This window comes from Chenopodium album, chromosome 6 (genome assembly GCF_948465745.1).
Source record: "Chenopodium album chromosome 6, dcCheAlbu1.1, whole genome shotgun sequence".
Lineage (NCBI taxonomy): Eukaryota > Viridiplantae > Streptophyta > Magnoliopsida > Caryophyllales > Amaranthaceae > Chenopodium > Chenopodium album.
The window spans coordinates 6,936,030-6,956,503 of NC_137839.1; the positions used below are offsets into that span (position 1 = coordinate 6,936,030).

General features: G+C 32.6%; 3 protein-coding genes across 3 annotated transcripts; 2 read left to right on the forward strand and 1 right to left on the reverse strand.

Moving 5' to 3' along the window:
• The first annotated feature begins 206 nt into the window (after positions 1 to 206).
• LOC145636593 (uncharacterized) lies at positions 207 to 4,833 on the forward strand. Its single transcript, XM_081688168.1, has 2 exons — positions 207 to 418; positions 3,498 to 4,833. The coding sequence occupies exons 1-2, from the start codon at positions 207 to 209 to the stop codon at positions 4,831 to 4,833; spliced, it is 1,548 nt and encodes a 515-aa protein (XP_081544294.1).
• Positions 4,834 to 7,531: 2,698 nt separating this feature from the next.
• LOC145634444 (S-adenosylmethionine decarboxylase proenzyme-like) lies at positions 7,532 to 9,858 on the forward strand. The gene is made up of 3 exons (XM_081685869.1): positions 7,532 to 7,770; positions 7,896 to 8,058; positions 8,314 to 9,858. Exon 3 carries the CDS (start codon positions 8,443 to 8,445, stop codon positions 9,646 to 9,648), a length of 1,206 nt encoding a protein of 401 aa, XP_081541995.1. The 5' UTR covers positions 7,532 to 7,770; positions 7,896 to 8,058; positions 8,314 to 8,442; the 3' UTR covers positions 9,649 to 9,858.
• Positions 9,859 to 15,107: 5,249 nt separating this feature from the next.
• Positions 15,108 to 16,730, reverse strand: LOC145634445 (S-adenosylmethionine decarboxylase proenzyme-like). The gene has a single exon (XM_081685870.1). It carries the CDS (start codon positions 16,569 to 16,571, stop codon positions 15,267 to 15,269), a length of 1,305 nt encoding a protein of 434 aa, XP_081541996.1. The 5' UTR covers positions 16,572 to 16,730; the 3' UTR covers positions 15,108 to 15,266.
• Positions 16,731 to 20,474: the final 3,744 nt, after the last annotated feature.

Sequence of the window (20,474 nt, forward strand, 5' to 3'; positions counted from 1 at the left end):
ACGATCAAATTACAAACCAGGCCAATAGGCCATGTCATCTTATCTTGACTAATTGTTCTTTTGTGTATGAATAGGGCATTGCGCTACCAATTCAGGCCATACCATCATATTTCAATGATTGTGGTTTTGCCTATAAATATGGCATCGTGCTACCAATTCTGGCAACAAAAAATCTCAAAATAAAAACAATAAGCTAAGAAAAAGAAATGGGGATTTTGCCTCTGTCATTTGCTATTCGAACCGCACTACCTGAAGGTTGTTACGTAGTGATTGAGACGACAGAAGGTAACCGGCAAGGTTGTCTTGTGTTGTCTGAAACGGCTAGTGTTTTCGACTCATTTGCAAGGTTCGCTGTTGAGCCGGCGAGCGATGGTCTTGTGCACATAAAATCTCGCTACAACAATATGTACCTATGCAGGTCATTATTCCTTAACAATTTTACATACTCCCTCCGTGTTTTTCTAAGTGTTACAGTTTGACCGGCACATAGTTTTAGGCAATTTACTTGACTTTAAATAAAATAAGAGGTAAGTGGGGTATTTGGAGTATTAAAAAATTGTAAAAGAAAGATAGTAGAGTTAATAGTTTATTGAAAAGTAATGAATGTGAGAGGAAAAATATAATATATACTACGTAAAAAAAGTAGTAGTGGCCTAGTGGGTTGAGTGGAGACCATGAGAGGAGAGAGATATAATATTTTAATGTAGTTTTATGCCAAAAAAGAAAGTGTAACACTAATTAAAATACGGCCGGATTTGGTAAGTGTAACACTTATTAAAACACGGAGGGAAACTTCATTCCATGCATTTTATTTTACGTACTATTTATTTATTTATTTATTCCTACTTTTCATTTAGACTACATGAATATTATTGTGTCTAGTTTGGGTAAATATATTTAAAGGCAGCAAAATAATCTCCTTGTAGTCTGTTAAATATATTTAAAGTGTTACAGTTTGACCGGCACATAGTTTTAGGCAATTTAATTGACTTTAAATAAAATAAGAGGTAAGTGGGGTATTTGGAGTATTATTTCCGATTTAATATAGTACTTCCTCCATTTCTTGTTGACACGTTTCTTTAGTCATGTTTGTCAATGCACAAATTCAACCATTCATATCTTATGGCCGCTAGGTTGATGGGTGGTGGTGTCCGCGGCTGAGAGGTGGTTCTAGTGGCGGCTAGGGTTGGCTAAGATGTGGTTGTGAGGAGAGAGGAACGGGGTATTCTAAGCACGTGACACTCACGTGAGGGGGTCAATGTCGTTAAAAGTCAACCGGGGTAAGGTGTGTTCTCGCAAAAAAAAAAAAAAAAAAAAAAAAACTGATTTTAGGTGTGTTTTAACAAAAATAAAAAATTATAAGGTAAAGGTTATAAAAGGTGTTATTTGACAAATTTTCCTAAATATTATAAATAAAATAAATTTCGTTTATAAAATATTCAAAAATACAGGGGATTACAGGTCGGGGTACCGACAATAGGCGAGGTGGGATGGGGAGGAGGCTTTTAGTGGAGGGGGGCGGAGGTTAGATTGTCGGTGGTGGGGTGGTGGCTGGGTTAGGATTTGTGTATTTGTTTTTAGTTTTTTTAAACGAGTGGAGTAGTGACACGTGTAACGAGTGGATCCCACTAACGGATTCCATCCAAAAAACCGTTAGATGGTGGTGAAATCCTTTTTTTTTTTTTTTTTTTTTTTTTTTTTTGTGGTGTTATAATAAAAGTTTGAAAATTTGTGGTGTTATAATCAAATTTTAGAGAAATTTATGGTGTTATTTTAAAATTTTTCCTATATATAATACCCGAGCTATGCTCGATAATTTAAATTATTGATTCTTATGATATAAAAGTTTTAGAGAAATATAACATATAGTCAATTATAATAGTAGGTATTTAAAAAAAATATAATTATAAATACCTATAATAAAATTTTTAATGCTTTTTTTTCAAAAAAAAAGTTGAGTTTAGGAGGGAAAATTCCCTCCAAAAATAATCCTACTTTAGAATAGAGTAAGTAGAGTAGTAATCGATACAGCGTATAGAAGTCTCTATATAATTAAATATAAGTCAATGTTCAACCAAAAATTCTACAATAATGCCATTCTTTAAAAATGACACAACAATTTGTTGATGTTGCTAACTTTAATTGGCCTGTATTTAGTATTTTTATTATCATTTTGAATTATTTTTAATGTCCATAATGTATTAAAATTTTATTTTTGTATGTATTCTTTTTAATACATGTATTTTTTTTTAAAGAAATACATAGTTTTAAATTATGAAAGTCTATTTTTATAATATTAATTAATTTTAAAATTTATAATTATAATTAAACTAGAAATCAAAAAATTAAAATTGTCGATCATGGTTCATATTATTCCTCAATCACGTCATATATTAGCTCCCCATTTCCAAAATCAATGTTAGTTGTTGATAAATTTGTAAATCCAAACTAAATTCAGGATAAAAATTGGGAAACAAATTGTGTTTTTGCTTTATTTTTTTTTTTTTTAATTTTTGATTGGATATTTAGTGAAAAAACTACCTAATAAAGCCTAAAATTTGTGAGAAACTACCTAATAAAAAAAATGTTGTAAGAAACTACCTAATAAAAGATAAAATGTTGTAATATACTACATTTGACCGAAATTCTACCGCTGACTTAATTTTAGGATGTTAATCCACCTTAGAATACCCCCAAAACCACCGTGAGGGTTGGTTTTCAAGGTGGTAAGGTTAATTTCGGAGTGGTTGGAGGATGTTCTGAGTTGGTGAGGGTAGATTAGTGCTTTATGATGGTGGTTTTTAAGGTTAGAGGTGGTGGTTTTAGGGTTAAAAGGTAGTTTTGTGAATGAAAGTGGTGGTTTTGGAAGTGTTTTGAGGTCGATCGTCGGTGGAAATTCGGTGTAGGCCAGGTAGTATTTTACAACATTTTACCTTTTCTTAGGTAGTTTTTTACAACATTTTACATTTATTTGGTAGTTTACTACAACGTTTTTTTTATTAAGTAGTTTCTCGCAAAATATGGCCTGGGGTTTTAGTAGGATGTTTTTCACAAAAAACCCTTTTTTATTTTAGGTTTCTGTTCATTAAAAAAATCTCTACAACAATCTCATTTATAAGTATTTGCAAAGGACGAATTCCACTTTGAATGGTTTGAAATTATAATTTAGGAAAATTTGATAAATACCACCATCTATTGTTGCCAAAATTGAAAATACCACCTCAAGTTTTTTTTTTTTTTTTTAAGTTTACCACCAATTTTTTTCCTAAACTTTTGAAAATCCCACCTCTTTCTCAGATAACGTCATTGTGGGTCTCACATATTCGTTTTCCCTCTCTTTCCCACGTTAAAATATTACGATGAAAACGTAATTACTAGTATGTAATAACACGAGAAGCATGTCGTTTGATTAAATTGACCTAAGGTCCTAGATAATTAATTCCTAATTCTGATTATAGCCTTGGTTCTCATTGTAACATATAATGTTATGGATGCAGAAAATCTGAAGAGAGTAAGCTAATTGCTGCTGCAGCGAGTGATCGCGAGGAAAACATCGCAAAATGGAGCTGTACGTTGTTTAGAGTTGAACCGAGAGAGCGTGAGCTTCTTGATTTTTATCATACTGGGACTGGGAAGCTAGTTTCTTTTGACTGGAACGGAGATATTCATGGCCCTTTGATTTTACCTGGTCCTGGTGATGTAGCAGTCGGCTCAGTTCTAACAGTTGATGTTGAGGCGATAGTAAGACTGCCTAAACGTGTTTCATTCAAAGGCGATAATGGTAAGTATTTGAGTTATCATATGGCTGGTGAGGTACCGTACAACTCGTTTACTCGTGATGATAACATCGATCAAGTGTCACATTATGAGATCATTGAAAATAGACACGCAGAAATTCGTATCAAATCGTCACATACTAAGAAGTTTCTGAGATATGGTGATAACGGTTGGATTGTGGCTGATGTTGCCTCAATAGAACCGGAGAAGTACAACCGAAACGAAATATTTAAGGTTGTTAAGGTTGGTGACAATGTCATTGCGTTGCGAAATGAAGCCGGTCAGTTCTGCAAGAGAGTGGAAGATGAAAATGGGATCAGCTGGTTAAGAGCTTGTAACGAAAGCTATGTAGAACACCAAGGTCGGTTTGTAGTGGGAGAGCCTGTGTTTGCTAGGAGAATGGATGTCCAATTTCAATTTAAAGATGCAAAGATTTACGGCAAAGAGGTATGCCAAACTGCAGCTATATCAGTTGTTAACGGAACTGATGAAAAACATGAGCTTTCACAAGGATTTTCTTATACTAAAACTCATTCCGGTACTTGGGGTTCAAGTGATCAGCTTGAAATAGGAACCGAGGCAACTCTGACTGCCGGCGTCCCATTCTTTTCTGAGGCAACATTCAAGCTTAGTGCTGCGTACACCAGAACTTGGACTCGAGGAATATCTGAAGACCATTCCAAGCAAATTACATCTACTTACACTGTCCCTGTGCCTCCTAAGACTAAGGTAACGGTGAATCTAATCTCCGAAGAAGCTAGGTATGATATTCCTTACTCATACTATCAGGCAGATACATACAGTAATGGAGAGAAGTTTACTACTTATATGAAAGACGGTATATATCATGGTGTTGAGGCCTATAACTTCTACTACCAACCAGAATACGAACCTCTCTCACCCGACTCTGATGAAAATGTTCTTACCATAGCCCCTAATTCCGATAACAAGATCATTATCCCACCCACACTCCCTAAGAAACTCGGCGACTCTCATCCTGATAACAAGATTGTTATTATTAAGTCCAAGGAGCCACCGGTCACCCCGCCTTCCTAGATTTAATCTGCTCAATCATGCTGGAAAAAAAACACATGGCCAAGTTAGGCCCAACCAGTACAAGGCGTTCGAGTATTTGTTGTCGTAATTTCACCCTGTTTCTTAAGTATGTGTGTTCTTATTGTAATATATATTTCTTTTATTACTGAACTGTGTTGAATTAAATAAACGAATAGCTGGATCATATCATCCAGTTAGGAGTAAGCAGCATTCTATGTATAAGAAAAGCTGATATGTTGTTCTTCATTGTATTGCTTTCGTTTGAATTTGGAGTTTGTGTATAAAAAAAATTACAAAAATGTCTTTGTGACAATTTTGCTTCTTTGTCATCTTAGCAAGTTTATATACTTGTAATTTTTTTTTTCAATGGAATACTTTATTTAATAAAGTGTAAATAAACATAGAGAAACAGAACTAACTATGTACTACGGTGTATAGCTATGTTTTGAAATTGTAACTCACTTATTGCATAAATTTAAATCATTAATCCAGACTTAGGGATTAAGATGAATCATACCAATTTAAGCAAGCTTAACATTTGCAGTAAGTTACAATGATTATTCATCATCAAAAGAAATTAAATTGATGAAATTCTTTACAAAGTATTTGCCTCACTAATGAAGTTAAATACTAGTACTTATAAGTTTGTAGCGGATTTCCTCTCTATATTTTAAGTTTTACCAACCTAGCTACTAATTGAACATGTATTGAAGTTATCTGATCTTTTGTTTCTTTTTAAATTTGCTCACTAAAGAACGGCAAAGAATCAATACTTTATTATACTCCTACTTCGTATATCATTAGTCTTTAATCCCAATAATAAATCTTATTAATCTATTTAGTCGAGGTTACTAGAATCTTATTGTTCGGGCGAGCGAGGTTAATTGGCTGGGTCAGCGAGTACTATGAGGAGTAATTTTATCTAGTAGACGGAAATTATTATAAATGGTTCCAAAATCTAATCTTCTCTTAATACATGACAATTTTAGGATAAAGAGTTTTTTTTTTTTTTTTTTTTTTTTTTTTTTAATGTTGGGATAAAGGATTCTTATACACTCTCGGGTGCAGTACAGTCGTACACCCAACCAACTCGAGGATAGTTTTGCTCTTTATTTGATGATTAAATGAAAACCAATTATCAAAATGAGAATAAAATACATACAGTGTAAAGTGCACCTGAGTGTATATAACAAATGCCAGGGATAAAGAGTTTAATATATATTTTTTTGAAACCGGATAAAGAGTTTAATAGCATGACTTGGTACTCATATAATCGTATTATTCATCAATAGATAAAATTATTAAAAAAAAAACCTAATACTTTCTCCGTCCGAGAATAATTGATGCATTTAATTATTTTTTTTTCATTATTTATATTCTAGCTTTGACCATAAATTTATAACAATGTATTAAAAAAAATTATGATAGGTTGTTACATAGATATTAGTATAAAGTTTCATAATACCAAATTTTTTGATAATTTTACAAATATTTAATTATGTATGGTTAAAGTCAAATTTGTGCATTATCATGTCGTATATGTGCCAAATAAAGTTTGATTGTTTCAATCATTTTGAAAGAGAATATAAAAAAAAAGATAGGAAAAAAATATTCCTAAAACATAAGGAGTAAATTGGTATTTGGTACGATAAATAAATAAATAAATCTATGGAGTACTAAAAATTGTTGATAAATTTGTAAAATATGGGAAACACATAATTAATTAGAAGGTTAGGTTGGGGAAAGATCAATAAATTACTCGTATGTGACTTTATAAGACACGTGTATTTGTACATGAGAATTAAGCCGTGTTCTTTAGAGCTGCTGTAGTTTGCTTTGCTAACACTTGTTATATGCTTTGCTTGTCAAAAAGTTCAAATGAACAGAGTCTAAGCTGCTCTGCTCTATTTTTCTTGCCAAGAATCTCAGAAAAGCAGGGTCTAAGCTGCTTTGTTGACACCTGCCAGACTTAAGCTTTAAAGAGCGTAGCCTTAATATGAAACATTATACTACGTACTTCGTATAAAACATTGACCTTGGTTAATATTTCCACTTAATTAATACTCCATTAGTTTTTAAATACTTGCTCCATTTCTCCTCTCCATGCGCGGAGTTTTAGAAAAAATTGGAGAAAAAAATAAAATATGGAGGTAATGGGTAGGTGGAAAAATAAAAAATTGTAAAAAGCAAAAGTAGTGGAAAGAATTGAAGGAGAGAGAATATGAAATTAATAAATATGATCATGGTGGGTAATTAGGTTAGAGAAATTAATTAAATGTTGTAAAAGCTTTCCAAATAAGGAAATGAAACAAGTATTTAAAAACGACCGGAAAAAAAAAAAAAAAAAAAAAAAAAAAAAAAAAAGTAAAGCGAGTATTTAAAAATGAAGGGAATATATACCTTGACTTGACCTAAACCAACCAATTTCGATGAAAGCTCACTAAATTCTACGGAATATTTAAATTATAGCACCATAAAATATTTTAAGCCGATAGATAAATCTAATCAAATCGACACCAACTAAAAAGTTATTGTTAAACAAAGTCCTAAGCATCCTAACTCCTACCAAGCCTTTGGAGGATTGACCTAAATTAGGCACGTTGTAACCCAAACCACACTTAAAAAAAATTGAACCTCCCTTGAAACCAGAATCTATTGAAATTCTATGAAATTAGGGTTCTATAAATTACCCTGTTTTCCTCCCATTCTCTCTCCCTCACACAAAACTAACTTCCTTAAATTCCCCTTTTCTCTCTCCTCTTATATCGCTTCCTACCCACTTATTATTCCTTCATTGCCGTCATCTTACCCAACAAATTAATTATTACTCTTGCTGTTACAAATCTCAATAATCCTTCATCATAATCTTAATTAATACCCAAGATAATATATAATTCTTGCTGTTACAAATCTTTTCAACAATCCGTCATCATAATCGTAATTAATCATCTTAACCTTTTATTTTTATTTTTATTTTCTGGGTTTTTTGAATTTTGTCGATTAATTATGAAATTATTGTGATTTGATGATTAACTCGTTTTTTGATTGAATTATTTTTACAGAGAGAAATCAAAGATTAGCGTGAATGTTTTAATGGAGTCAAAAGGTGGGAAGAAGAAGTCTAGTAGTAGTCGTAATAATTACGAAGCTCCTCTCGGTTACACCATTGAAGACGTTCGTCCTAACGGTGGTATCGAAAAATTCCGATCCGCTGCATACTCTAACGTATGTCCTCTTCAATTTCAATCTCTATTTTCGTGTTATTCAAAACTCGTATACAACGAATGTATTGTATAAAATTTACGTTCTCAGATTAAGCACAATTAAACTTCTATACATGTAAAATAAAATTAATTGAATCCCTAATAAGTGAACTTTTATGCGATTATTATACATACAGAACAATGCACCCGTTGTATACAAGATTTAACGTGATCTGCATTGTCTCTAATTGATTTTTTTTTTTGGTTTGTTTTGCAGTGCGTGAGGAAGCCATCCTGATATTTGCCGGAGTTCAGTAGATTAATTAATTTTTTTTTTAATTTTTTTTAAACAAAAACCCTAGAAAAAAAAAAAAAAAAAAAAAAACGTTAATTTTGATTTGTAGCCATGACCGTAGATACAGAAAACGTTTCAGCAATCGGGTTCGAGGGTTTCGAAAAACGACTAGAGATAACATTCTCGAACCCACCCGTGTTCACTGACCCAACCGGGTTAGGACTACGATCCTTGACACGACCTCAACTCGACTCGATCCTTGATGCAGCTTCATGTACCATCGTATCCCAGCTTTCGAACACGGTATTCGACTCGTACGTCCTCTCTGAATCGAGTATGTTCGTGTACGCAAACAAGATCATCCTCAAGACATGTGGGACTACGAAGCTGTTACTCTCGATCGATTCGATACTCAAGCACGCAAATTCGGTTGGACTTACTGTGTCAAGTGTTTTATATTCGAGGGGGACGTTTAACTTCCCCAGTGAACAGGCTGCTCCTCATAGAAGCTTTTCGGAGGAAGTTAGTTATTTGAATGGGTATTTTGGTAATTTGGCATCGGGATCGTGTGCTTACGTTCTCGGTGATCCGACGAATCAGAATCGTTCTTGGCATGTTTACGCCGCGGCCGAGGTGGCGGATCGGACGACGGACGTGGTTGGTGTAGAGATGTGCATGACGGGGTTAAAGAAGGAAAAGGCGTTGGTGTTTTATAGAAAGGAGGGGCATTTTGCTAAGGAAATGACTAAAATGTCCCGGATTGATGACGTCATCAAAAGTCACGTGATTTGTGACTTTGACTTTGACCCTTGTGGGTACTCTATGAATGGGGTCGACGGTGGGGCCTACTCAACTGTGCACGTGACCCCCGAAGATGGGTTTAGTTATGCTAGCTATGAGGCCATGGGGTTTGACCTAAGTTCGGTCCGGTTCGAGTCGTTGGTCCAAAGGGTGCTTAGGTGTTTTGAGCCTAAGGAGTTTACTGTTGCTGTCACGTGCTTTGGAGAGGGTTTGGCACGTGAGTGGGTGAATGTGAATGGTGCTGATGTGGAAGGGTTCACGTGCCGAAGTGGTGTGAAGCAAGAGCTGCCAGGTGGCGGGTTTGTTGTATACAAAACCTATGTGGCCGAGACACCAGAGAGGGAGGTGCACACTCCTTTATCTATTTTGGCATTGCCTTGTTGGAGGGCCGTGGAAGTAGCCGAAGACAGTGGTGAGGCGGTGGCTTGTGGTAGCGAGATGGTAGCTTATGGTGGAGATATACCGTCTTCCGGTTATGGGGGTCTAATGGGATATAATTTTGTGCCACCCGTTTAATTTATGTAAGGAAGTCATTATAGTATTAGTGAGAATAAAGGTCACGGTCATGGCCGGAATTGGGTGCTTACTGCTTGGTACTTGGTAGTAGTAAGTTGTTAATTTGACAATTTGTGTCTTATGAAGAGACAATGGATATGAATCTTGTCAATTTTTATGAAATGTGATTATAATGATTTGTGAATTTATATTATCACTAGCTTTTATTTCATGTAGTGGAATTTCATACAGTATAACAATTGCTGTCTGTTACTCGATATATAATCATGTTTGCATACCTATTTTGCTTCATCTTATCATTTGTGGGCCATTTTTGTATGGTAGTTAGTACATCCAATGTAATGTTTTTCTAGAATTAGAGCATTATAAAACCATTGATTGTTCGTATTAACTGAGCTTGCAACGTAGGTACACCCAATGTAATGTTCCTTCATAGCAAAAGTTTGATGGCTTATATACTTATAGGCTCAAAACTAGTCAAATTTAGGTGAAATTTTTAGAATCACCTCCTCTAGTTACAATCCATTAAGTGGGGTTGAGTCGTCGTCTTTAAACTTTGGTCAATAGATAGGGTTGCCTCATATGAAACTGATAATAAATTAACATTAAATAAAAATGAGTGGGGTTCAGTTCAGCTCCTAATTTTTTTCTCTCATAAAATATTCATTTTAGCTTTATTCAGTTCAGTTCATCAGTTCGGTTCATAACTAATCAGCTCAGTTCAGCAGCGCAGTTCAGTAAATGTGAACATGCCCTAAAATGGCGGGGGGGGGGGGGAGGCATGATTAACAAGATAACTCGGCATTTGATTGAGTCTAGCTAGCATTCATAATAACCTACATGTACAAGTATGAGTTTAATTAAGGTGTTCTTAATTTTATTAATTTCTATACTGTGGTAAAGTCAAGAATACAACAAATCTGTAGAAACTTGAGGTAGAATACTAATTAAGCACTGTAATGAATGGATTTGTTGGCTAGAAATCAATTTCTCAACAACGTACGCTACGTATGCAAGGTAAAGAACATACATTATACATTGACTACCTTGAATAGGGGACCAATTTGTCAGATAGAAGATTAGATCAAAATTACTCTTTGTTCTCAATAAATCTTCATTTTTACGTCTTTGTTTGAATTCACAGCTTAACGTCTAATGATATGATGTTAGTTACACTAATAAAACTCTGCTCGAAATTCAAACTGAAATTAATATTTTTAATAACCTTTTTCATTAATGTATTTGAATGTATATCTTAGCTTCTTTTTTGGTTGGCACTTTTGATTAAATCAGGGTTCATTATACTTAGGCTTTGTTCTTCTTATCGATCCTATTTTCACTTTTATTACTTCTAATAAGTTCAAATAAGTTATGATAATACAAATTCCAAACTAATAAGTTTTGATAAGATGATCAAAATGAAGGATAGCTAGCTTTGTTAATTCAAATAAGATGAGTGTAGGGCTAATTATAAATTCAGAATTTTGTAAGTTCAAAATTAAACTAATAAAATAGATTTGATTGGGGTTGATTAAGAAATTTAGATTGTATAAAATATGCGTAATAATTCCTATGAAGATAACAAGATTACAATACAAACGAGTTTCCAAAGATGAAATATATGATGATATACAAGAATGAATTGAAAGAAGAAATAATCACATAAATAGATGTCAACTTGATTAGTTGTTTGAGGTGTCAAGAGATGATATATAAACTTGAATTGAGATTAAATCTCACCTACATCTTTTACCCTTTCTCCTCTCTGATCTCTACAACAACAACAATAACAAAGCCTTAGTCCCAAAATGATTTGGGCTGGGATCGGTTAACATGAATCGTCATAAGAAATCGTACGATATAAAGAAATGAAAAAAACCATCCTTTACAATAGTTTGAAATAAAGTGAGTCAGTGGGTAAACGAAAGAGTATTTAAGAAAAATTAAGGGAGTTTAAAAAGAATGAAGAAAAAAATTCAATCTCTACACTAAAAATAATAAATAATAAATAAAAATAAATAAAAGAAAAAACAGAAAGAAATTGTTGTTCTATGGATATTCTACTTGCTTCAAGCATGGCACTTCAAAAATCAAAATCATGGTTGTTCTATACTCATGGATACGTCATATTCGAGCACTGTATGATTTGCCCTTTCTACACTCTATACACCAAAAGTAAGTATACCATCTTATTATTCATTGAAAAATAAATCTTGAACTTGGTGTTTTATTCTGTTTAGGGTTATGCTGTTGACCTATTGTAGTCAAAATGAAGTAGAAATGTTTATTAAAAAGTCCAAATTAGAAATTTAATAAACAACTCAGCCGATGAAGTGTTACTTTAGCAAGGCCAAGGTAAAAATTCCAAGATATGTATATAATTAGGTTCATTAAGGGTCTGTTCTCTTACGTTGAAATTCAGTTCAGTTAAGTTCAGCTCAGTTCAGTTCAGTTCATCTCCTAATTTCCTTCTCTTATAAAATATTCAGTTCAGTTCAGTTCAGTTCAGCTGAGTTCAGTCAATGAGAACAGGCCCTAAGTTTAAACAAATTCTTTTCAGTCTTCTTCATTTCTTATTTTTTTAAAGATTGATAACAAACTTATAATCGCTATTAGCTTTATGGTTTTAAGAAGAAAAGTGTATCTAGTCAACCCTTAATCACATAATTACATGATAGCCCTTTATAAAGCCGAGTATTGTATAAATAAAGTTTTTTTTTTTTTTTTGACAGGAGTATTACTTAAGATGACTACACTTGTTGTATTATAATGGAAATTTTGTGAAAAACTACCTATTATAATCAAGAATTTGCGAGAAACTACCTATTAAAAAAAATGTTGTAATTAACTACCTAATTTTTTTAAATTGTTGTAATTTACTACCTTTACGCCGGATTATGAAGGAGTTTGACCAAAATTCTCTGGCGTTGACTTGGTCACGTGACACTTGGTGAAAGAAAAGGGTCATTAAGTGTCACGTGACCAAGTCAACACCGGAGAACTTTGGTCAAACTCCTTCATAATCCGGCGTAAGGTAGTAAATTACAACATTTTTTCGAAAATTAGGTAGTCAATTACAACATTTTTTTTAATAGGTAGTTTCTCGCAAATTCTAGACTATAATAGGTAGTTTTTCACAAAATGTCCTATTCAATATTACACTTATTGTATAAATTTTGGCCGGTAAAAGAAATAAGCGCGTGTACATATAAGAACAAATAGCTAAATACCAACAAAAGCGTGAAAATTTTATATGTGGGAAGGAAAAAAATTGAGAAGAAAACCCATGAGAAGAAGTTGCCAACAGAATCATTTAATTAAAAATAAATAAATAAATAATTGGTGGAATGCAAACAAAATCATTATAGATTAATCAATGGCGTGCCAAAGATGATGTAGTAACTGGAAAAGATACATAACGAAAGATCTATGGAAATGATTGTTTGGTTAACTAAACAAGAATATTTTTATAAAATTAAAGTATAAATCTACTCCAAATATTTTGCATGCTTTATTTATTTATTCTTATTAATTTTTGGCTTCATGCTAATAGTGGTATTCGGTATCCACGTTATACCAATAACATTATTTCATACCATGCAATATTAGGCGACGCATGCTATTTAACAAAGTGGAATATATGAATTTTTAAAGAAAGCTAAGATATAATTGAATATATACCCCCTTCAATTATCAACCGACCATATTTTCAAGCAATATTCATATGCTAGGGTTAAAACTAATTAAAGACAATGATTTGTATGAAATTTTAGAAAAAGCTAAGATATATACTTTAATAAATTTATTAATTAGGTCTAAAAGAATCAACTTTATCTTTCTGAATTCCATGGAGCAAGAATATGGAGTTCTTCTTTTTCTTAAAGATCAAACAATTTTGATGTCTTTTGCTATCCTTCATAGAAATTTTAGATGCATTCCTAGAGTGGCATTAACACGGTAGTGTCTCTTTTCTAGAATCATTTGATATTAAAGAACCGATATATATGGAGTATCATATGTATGTCAATTCAATATAACAATACAGTTAGGGCTTGTTCTTTTACGTTAAATTTTAGTTCAGTTCAGTTCATTTCAGCTCAGTTCAGTTCAGCTCAGTTCAGCTCCTAATTCTCTTCTCTTATAAAATATTCATTTCAGTTCAGTTCAGCTCCGTTCAGTTCAGTTCAGCTAAGTTCAGTCAATGAGAACAGACCCTTAATTAGGAAGCATTGGTTAAAGTACTGCGAATCTGCGATATGATCCATAATAAAGTTTGATTGATTAATCAAAGGATCCTGATGTAGAATTGGTGGGGCATATATTATGTGTTATTATCAAAACGGACACATCAAATTTGTGAATAAGGTGTGATAGATAACGGTATATACCTTGACAAGCCATTCATTAAATTTATATACATAAAATTATTACCCGCGTTAGATATTAGTTCCAATTTTGGAATATTTTATATCTCACAAATAATACTCCAAAGTTGCAACTAATATTTAACGGGGGTAGTATAACAAGTTAGATGAAAGTTGCATAATAAATTTTTAATCATTTATTATGTACTCGTGGTATCTTGACTATATTCTATGCACAAAACTCTAGTCTCATACATATTCTTTTCTCATTAAAAATAATTGTCACGTTGATAACTGTATTATTGATAGTATAATTTTTGACCTAGCTAGCTAGGCTACTAATAATTAGATAAAATTAAATGAATTGAATGCAATACTTGTATGAAGATAGTTCGATGTACTCCATATATAAGAAGATCAAATCAGTATTATATGGGTTATAAGGAGGAAGATCATACATTCATACCATATAATCTATGATAGATCTTTGAAATTAAAAGGCCAGGGATGTCAATCACATTCTCTTCCTTTTTAATAATCTATTTAAAATATGTCTGCCTCTTTACAATTTCAGGTGTACCTTTAATTAGTTTGTTAAACTTGTAATATCATTACTTTTATAGTTTTATGTTGTAAGATAAAGTGGTAGTTAACGTTAGCACTAGCTAGATTCACTAGAACTGATCACTCTCAAAATAAAGTAAATAGCATTACTGATCACACTCTCAACGTTTGAATGTAATAGTCACACTTGACTTTTTTACTATCATCTTTAGGTCTTTAACCAAGGTAATTAATTATTATGTAGTACATATTATAAAGTACACTAAGTTTTTCTCTTAAAAATACGTAAGCCACACATGTAAATTCAATGATCAATCAAACCTTGTCAATCTTTGTTTACATAGTATATTGTTTTTATTTACAATTAACAAACCTTATTAATCTTGTCATTTACATTTTGTATGGCAGTTATTGTACACAATTTAACTATAACACCTCCAAAATTTGAACACGTTAGAATCACATTAACATATATTGTCATCGGATCAAAAATATTAAGAAATGAAGGCGGTAATAATAATAAGACAAGAATTAAAAGAATTTCTCTTAATTAATTACTTACTCAAATGTCATTGAATATGACAAAACCTAATTAAGTTGGTAACACAAAAGCACAAGCCAACAATGAGTTGCTATTGTACAATCATTCTTTTGCATGTGAGCGGACGATTACACACTCTTTGTATTATTCTAATGAGCTCTAGTAATTCTAAATCCCAAAAAGAAGAAAAATGAATAAAAAAACTCAATCAAGCTAATTTGACGACTATCAATGACGTTTGCACATCCCGTTCTCATAATTGCACTTTCCCAACCCAAGAGCCCCCCACTCATGACACGTCCATAAGCCACCATCTCGCCGCCATCATCCGCCACTTCTGCGGCTTTCCAACAAGGCAAAACCATGATTGATTTAGGCACGCGTATCTCATGCACTAGTACGTGGGCCACGAATGTCTTGTATAAGACAAACCCGCCACCTGGCAACTCTTGCTTTACTACACTCTGGCACTTGAAACCCTCCACATCAACCCTCTTTTCATTAACCCAATCACGTGCCACACCATCTCCAAAACATGTGACGGCGATAGTCAACTCCTTTGGTTCAAAGCATCTCACGACTCTTTGGACCAATGGTTCAAACCTAACCGAACTAGAGTCGAACCCCATGACTTCATAGCTCGCATAACTAAACCCATCTTCGGGGGTCACATGGACCGTTGAGTAGGCCCCACCATCTACCCCATTCATAGAGTAACCACAAGGCTCAAAATCAACATCGCATATCACGTGACTTGAAATAATTTCATTAATCTTGGACATTTTGGTCATTTCCTTAGCCAAATGTCCCTCTTTTTTATAAAAAACACCGGCTTTTTCCCGATTTAACCCCGTCATACACATCTCTAAAGTAACCACAGCCGCCCGATCCTCCACGTCATCAACCGAAGATGCTGAGTAGATATGCCAATGACGATTCGGGACCGTCGGATCACCCAACACATAAGCGTGGGGCCCAGATGATAAATTACCAAAATACCTATTCAAGTAACTAACTTCCTCCGAGAAGCTTCTATGAGGGGCAACTTGGGCATTTGGGAAAATAAATGTTCCCCTTGAGTAGAGCACACTTGACACAATGAGTCCTATTGATTCAGCCAATTTGAGAATCGGATCAATAGCAAGGAGCAACTTTGTGGTCCCACATGTCTTGAGGACGATCATATGTGGGTACACAAACAAACTCGACTCGGACAACACGTACGAGTCGAATTCCAAATTCGACAAATTAGCCACGATAGTACATGAAGCCTCATCAAGAAACGAGTCGAGTTGAGACCGAGTCAGGGACCGAAGTCCCAACCCGGACGGATCACTAAAAATCGGCGCGCTCGAGAACTTAATCTCGAGCCGCTTTTCGAACCCCTCGAACCCAATTGCTGAAACGGGCTGACCCCCCGTTTCAGTATCATTCTTCTCCGAACATACAGCCATAATATAATCAAATCACAAAACACGTAACGTTTTCAAGTTTATAAAAAAAAAAAAACGTACGTACGTTCGTTGTTAATATTATTTCACTCACCTCACTAGAATATCTCAAGAAATAGTGTTTGTACTTAAAAACTTTTGTAACTAACACTAGAATATGTATGTACTACTACTTGACAACATCTAGAGAACTATATATATATATAGTTACAAATAAAATGGATAAAAGATAGATTATGAAAAAATATTTAAAAAATAATGAAAGATAATTGGTTAGAATGGGTGGATTAAAGGGCATGCTTGAATAGGTGCAATGATATCAATAAGTGGTTCATGTGAAAAAATAAAATGATGTGCCATGCTATTTTTTTTTTTTTAACCTTATGGGCGTGCCAAAGAAGTGGTCTCCTGGTTTGCTGGGAAGATCATGAGATCAAGGCCACTGCTTAAAATGTAGTGTTACCAAACATTATATTATAATATTATATTATATCATATTATTAAATTTTAATTATATTATCTAATTTTTTTTTTTATTAAGATTTATGAAGCTATATTTTAACTGTACTACTATTGGATTATTAGGATTTCTCTTTTGTACGGTAAAAAAATGTGCGTAATCTTTGTTACAAGGACTGCGTATGTGATTGCTGCAGTGGTAGAACTATAATTTGTCGGCCTTATGCTTCTTTCTATAACTCCGACAAGTTACTATAGATGTGTAAACATAAAAGGGTGACCCAATGAAAAGCTTCATTTTTTTTGTAAAAAAAAAAACATACTAGTATAAGGTTTAGCAACTTTCCTTTGTAGCACGCGATGAAAACGACAAAAAGTTTAGTGAATGTACATTTTCGAAATAATATATAATCCGTATTTACTACTCATAATTTAAACTTATTTGTCGTTATGTAAATATGTATAGTCAAAGATATGAAATGTATGAATTTGATACTCAGGAAGAAAGAAATAAGAGTACTCCGTAATAGATATGAATTGAAGTAAATAAAATTTCAATTTACGTACGTCTTATAAAATGTACAGTATGTAGTTTGTTACCTATATATACTAATTATAAAATAACCCTATATTTTATGATACGTCACGCTTAGCTTCCCATGTAATGTTTTTGGACAAAAACAAATAACATAATTATGCCTCATAAAAACAAATACTTTGAAAATAAAAATTAATCTAAATCCTAAACATGTCAGTGTATCTTAGTTACTCATTGCTTAGGCAGGATTAGCAGGTACTAGAGTATTATTCAGCCATGTTTGTGTAATTGAGATGATAGGAATGCTTGCACTTTTTTCTAACCATACTAATCATCACTATAACTCTATTGTCTATAGTTAGGAGGAGTTATTGCAAACCATATAGTAATGTGATTTACTTCTTTGGATCCGTCTCTAAAAGATTGTCCCGTTTATCAAAATTGATATCTGTGAAAGGTTGTTTCGTCCATACTTGAATTGGTAAATTTTTTCCACTTATAATTCCATTTATTTACTCTAGTGATCGCTTTCTTCCTCAATATTGTGTCTACCCATATGCGCAGATTTGCACTTGCTTCTTACAAAATGTACTACATATTTAAAGTTGAGGCATTCTATTAGGAACAGATGGAGTATAATGTAGAAGTCATTAATTGCATAAGATTGAGTCGGCATATACTGTTTGGTTGGAAAGTAATTAAGGGAAAGAAATTACTTGCCTTAAAAGTTGAAACATCCTTATGATCCCTAAGGTATACAGTTAATGTATGTATCTAATAGGTTAGTAAAGGCAATCATGTATAATTGAAATGAGTAGATGATTGAGATAAACTATTAAGTATAAAGTGTAACTCTTTTAATTCTAATTAAATCCTTCCACATTGATATGAAGCTTAATTAATTAGCTTGATCTTTTCTCTTTTGTGCTCATGATCTAACAGGCCATGTTCTCCTCACTATAACTCTAAAAAATTTTGCTTATATAAATTGAAATTTGATCTCATTCAAACGATTTATTATGTCGCATTTTATAAAAATTACTTACTTAAATCTAGTAAATTTGAATTTCATGTAATTTGAGGTTAACCCTATCTATTATGTATTCAAATTAAACATACTCCCTTGCAATAATAAATGAGCTTAGTAAGAATGTCTCTATGTAAAAATTGCAAAACTTTGATCATAATGTATGTCAATATATAAGTAAAATATATTCATGCAAATACATATGAGAACAAACTTGATAGATTCGCCTCAATTTTATATTGTAGTTCGGATTCAAAATATTAACTTTTCATAATTTATAGTAATACATAATTGAAGATTTAAAAACACATATTCGTCAGTTAGAAACGCTGAAAAGCAAATAGATACACTAACCAATATGAAACAGATGGAGTATAGTCTACAAAGTATGAAATTCGAAATTTCAGTTTACCTTTTCTATAATTTGAGACTACTCAATAATAATAAACCTTTCTTTATATGTACGAGAAGCTAACTATAGAGGGTATCTATGATTTAACTTTGAACACTCCCTAAAGCATATGATAATTAGATTGTCGTCGCAATAAAAATGGTGTTTGTTGTCATGCCGACCAATGCAATGGCCCACAAACTACAAATGTTGGCCTAAATACACTTGATAAATCATTAGGCATGGAAATCTTAAGCGTGAATGTGATTGTTATTTTTATTTTCATTTTTTCATTTTTCATTTTTCATTTTTTGTGTCAAATTACAAATTCTTAGATCAGTGTGAAGAAATGATGATGGTAGTAAGAAATCATTAGGGAACTACTTGTTGATAAGTTTTGCGTTAATCATCATGTCCCATCATGTTTTATTAACTACTACTACTACTACAATTAATTGTGAATATCAACTAATTATATTATTAGTTGACAAATTTTCTAAAGTTTCTTGGTAGAATTTATCTAAGGTTAAATTTTTTCTGTATTTGACTTCTTGTGAAATTTTGAACTGTTGATCATTAGTTTGTTATATGTACAATGATTTAACAATGTTTTTTTATGGTAAGAAGAAGAAGAATCACTTGAGGAGAGATAAGATAAATTTCTCAAATGAAGTTAGGTTTAATTTGATCCCTATTCCTTTGAAATTTGAGATGAAAAGTGATTTCATTACTCCACAACCTCTACTTCAATAATTTGACATTGTATATGCAAACATATTTCTAAACAAAATTAAACTAGTTTATTTATCATATATAATAGAAAACAATACAATAAACACTTGTTTGTAAATCGATTCGTTTTGGAAAGTTTATAAATTCATTATTTAGATGGTTTGACGGCCTGTTTTACACAAAATATATAAAGTTATGCATATTGATCAAATTCTTGAATAAACTTAGCAATAATGAAAAAGAGATTAACATATCACACATTTTGTTAACTTTTAATTATATTTTGTACCTCACTAAAGCCAAGTTAATCTTTGATTTAATAAGATATAATGTCAAATTTGTAAACGCCAATAAAGTAAGTGTTTGACCTTCAAGAATATGTACTTTTAACTTCATCCAAAAAAAAAAAAAAAAAAAAAGAAAGATAAATGGAAGAGATCGATGTGGCTTAATCCAAGAAGCAGTAATAATGAAATGATGGTGTCTGTCGATACCAAATTATAAGTTAAACAATAAGTTGTCGGATGTAATCTTTTTTTTTTTTTACATTTTTTTGGTGATTCATTCGTTATCATTGACTGATTAATGAAGATTATATCGTACCACATTGCGACAACATCCATCCATTTCTAGACCACTAGGACCCATCAAATATACGGAGTATAAGTTAGTTAAGCATGCATGAATCTACGGACTACGGAGTATTAACTATTCTTATCAATTGGGGTTGACGGTTCAGTTAGGTTATTTAGACATGTT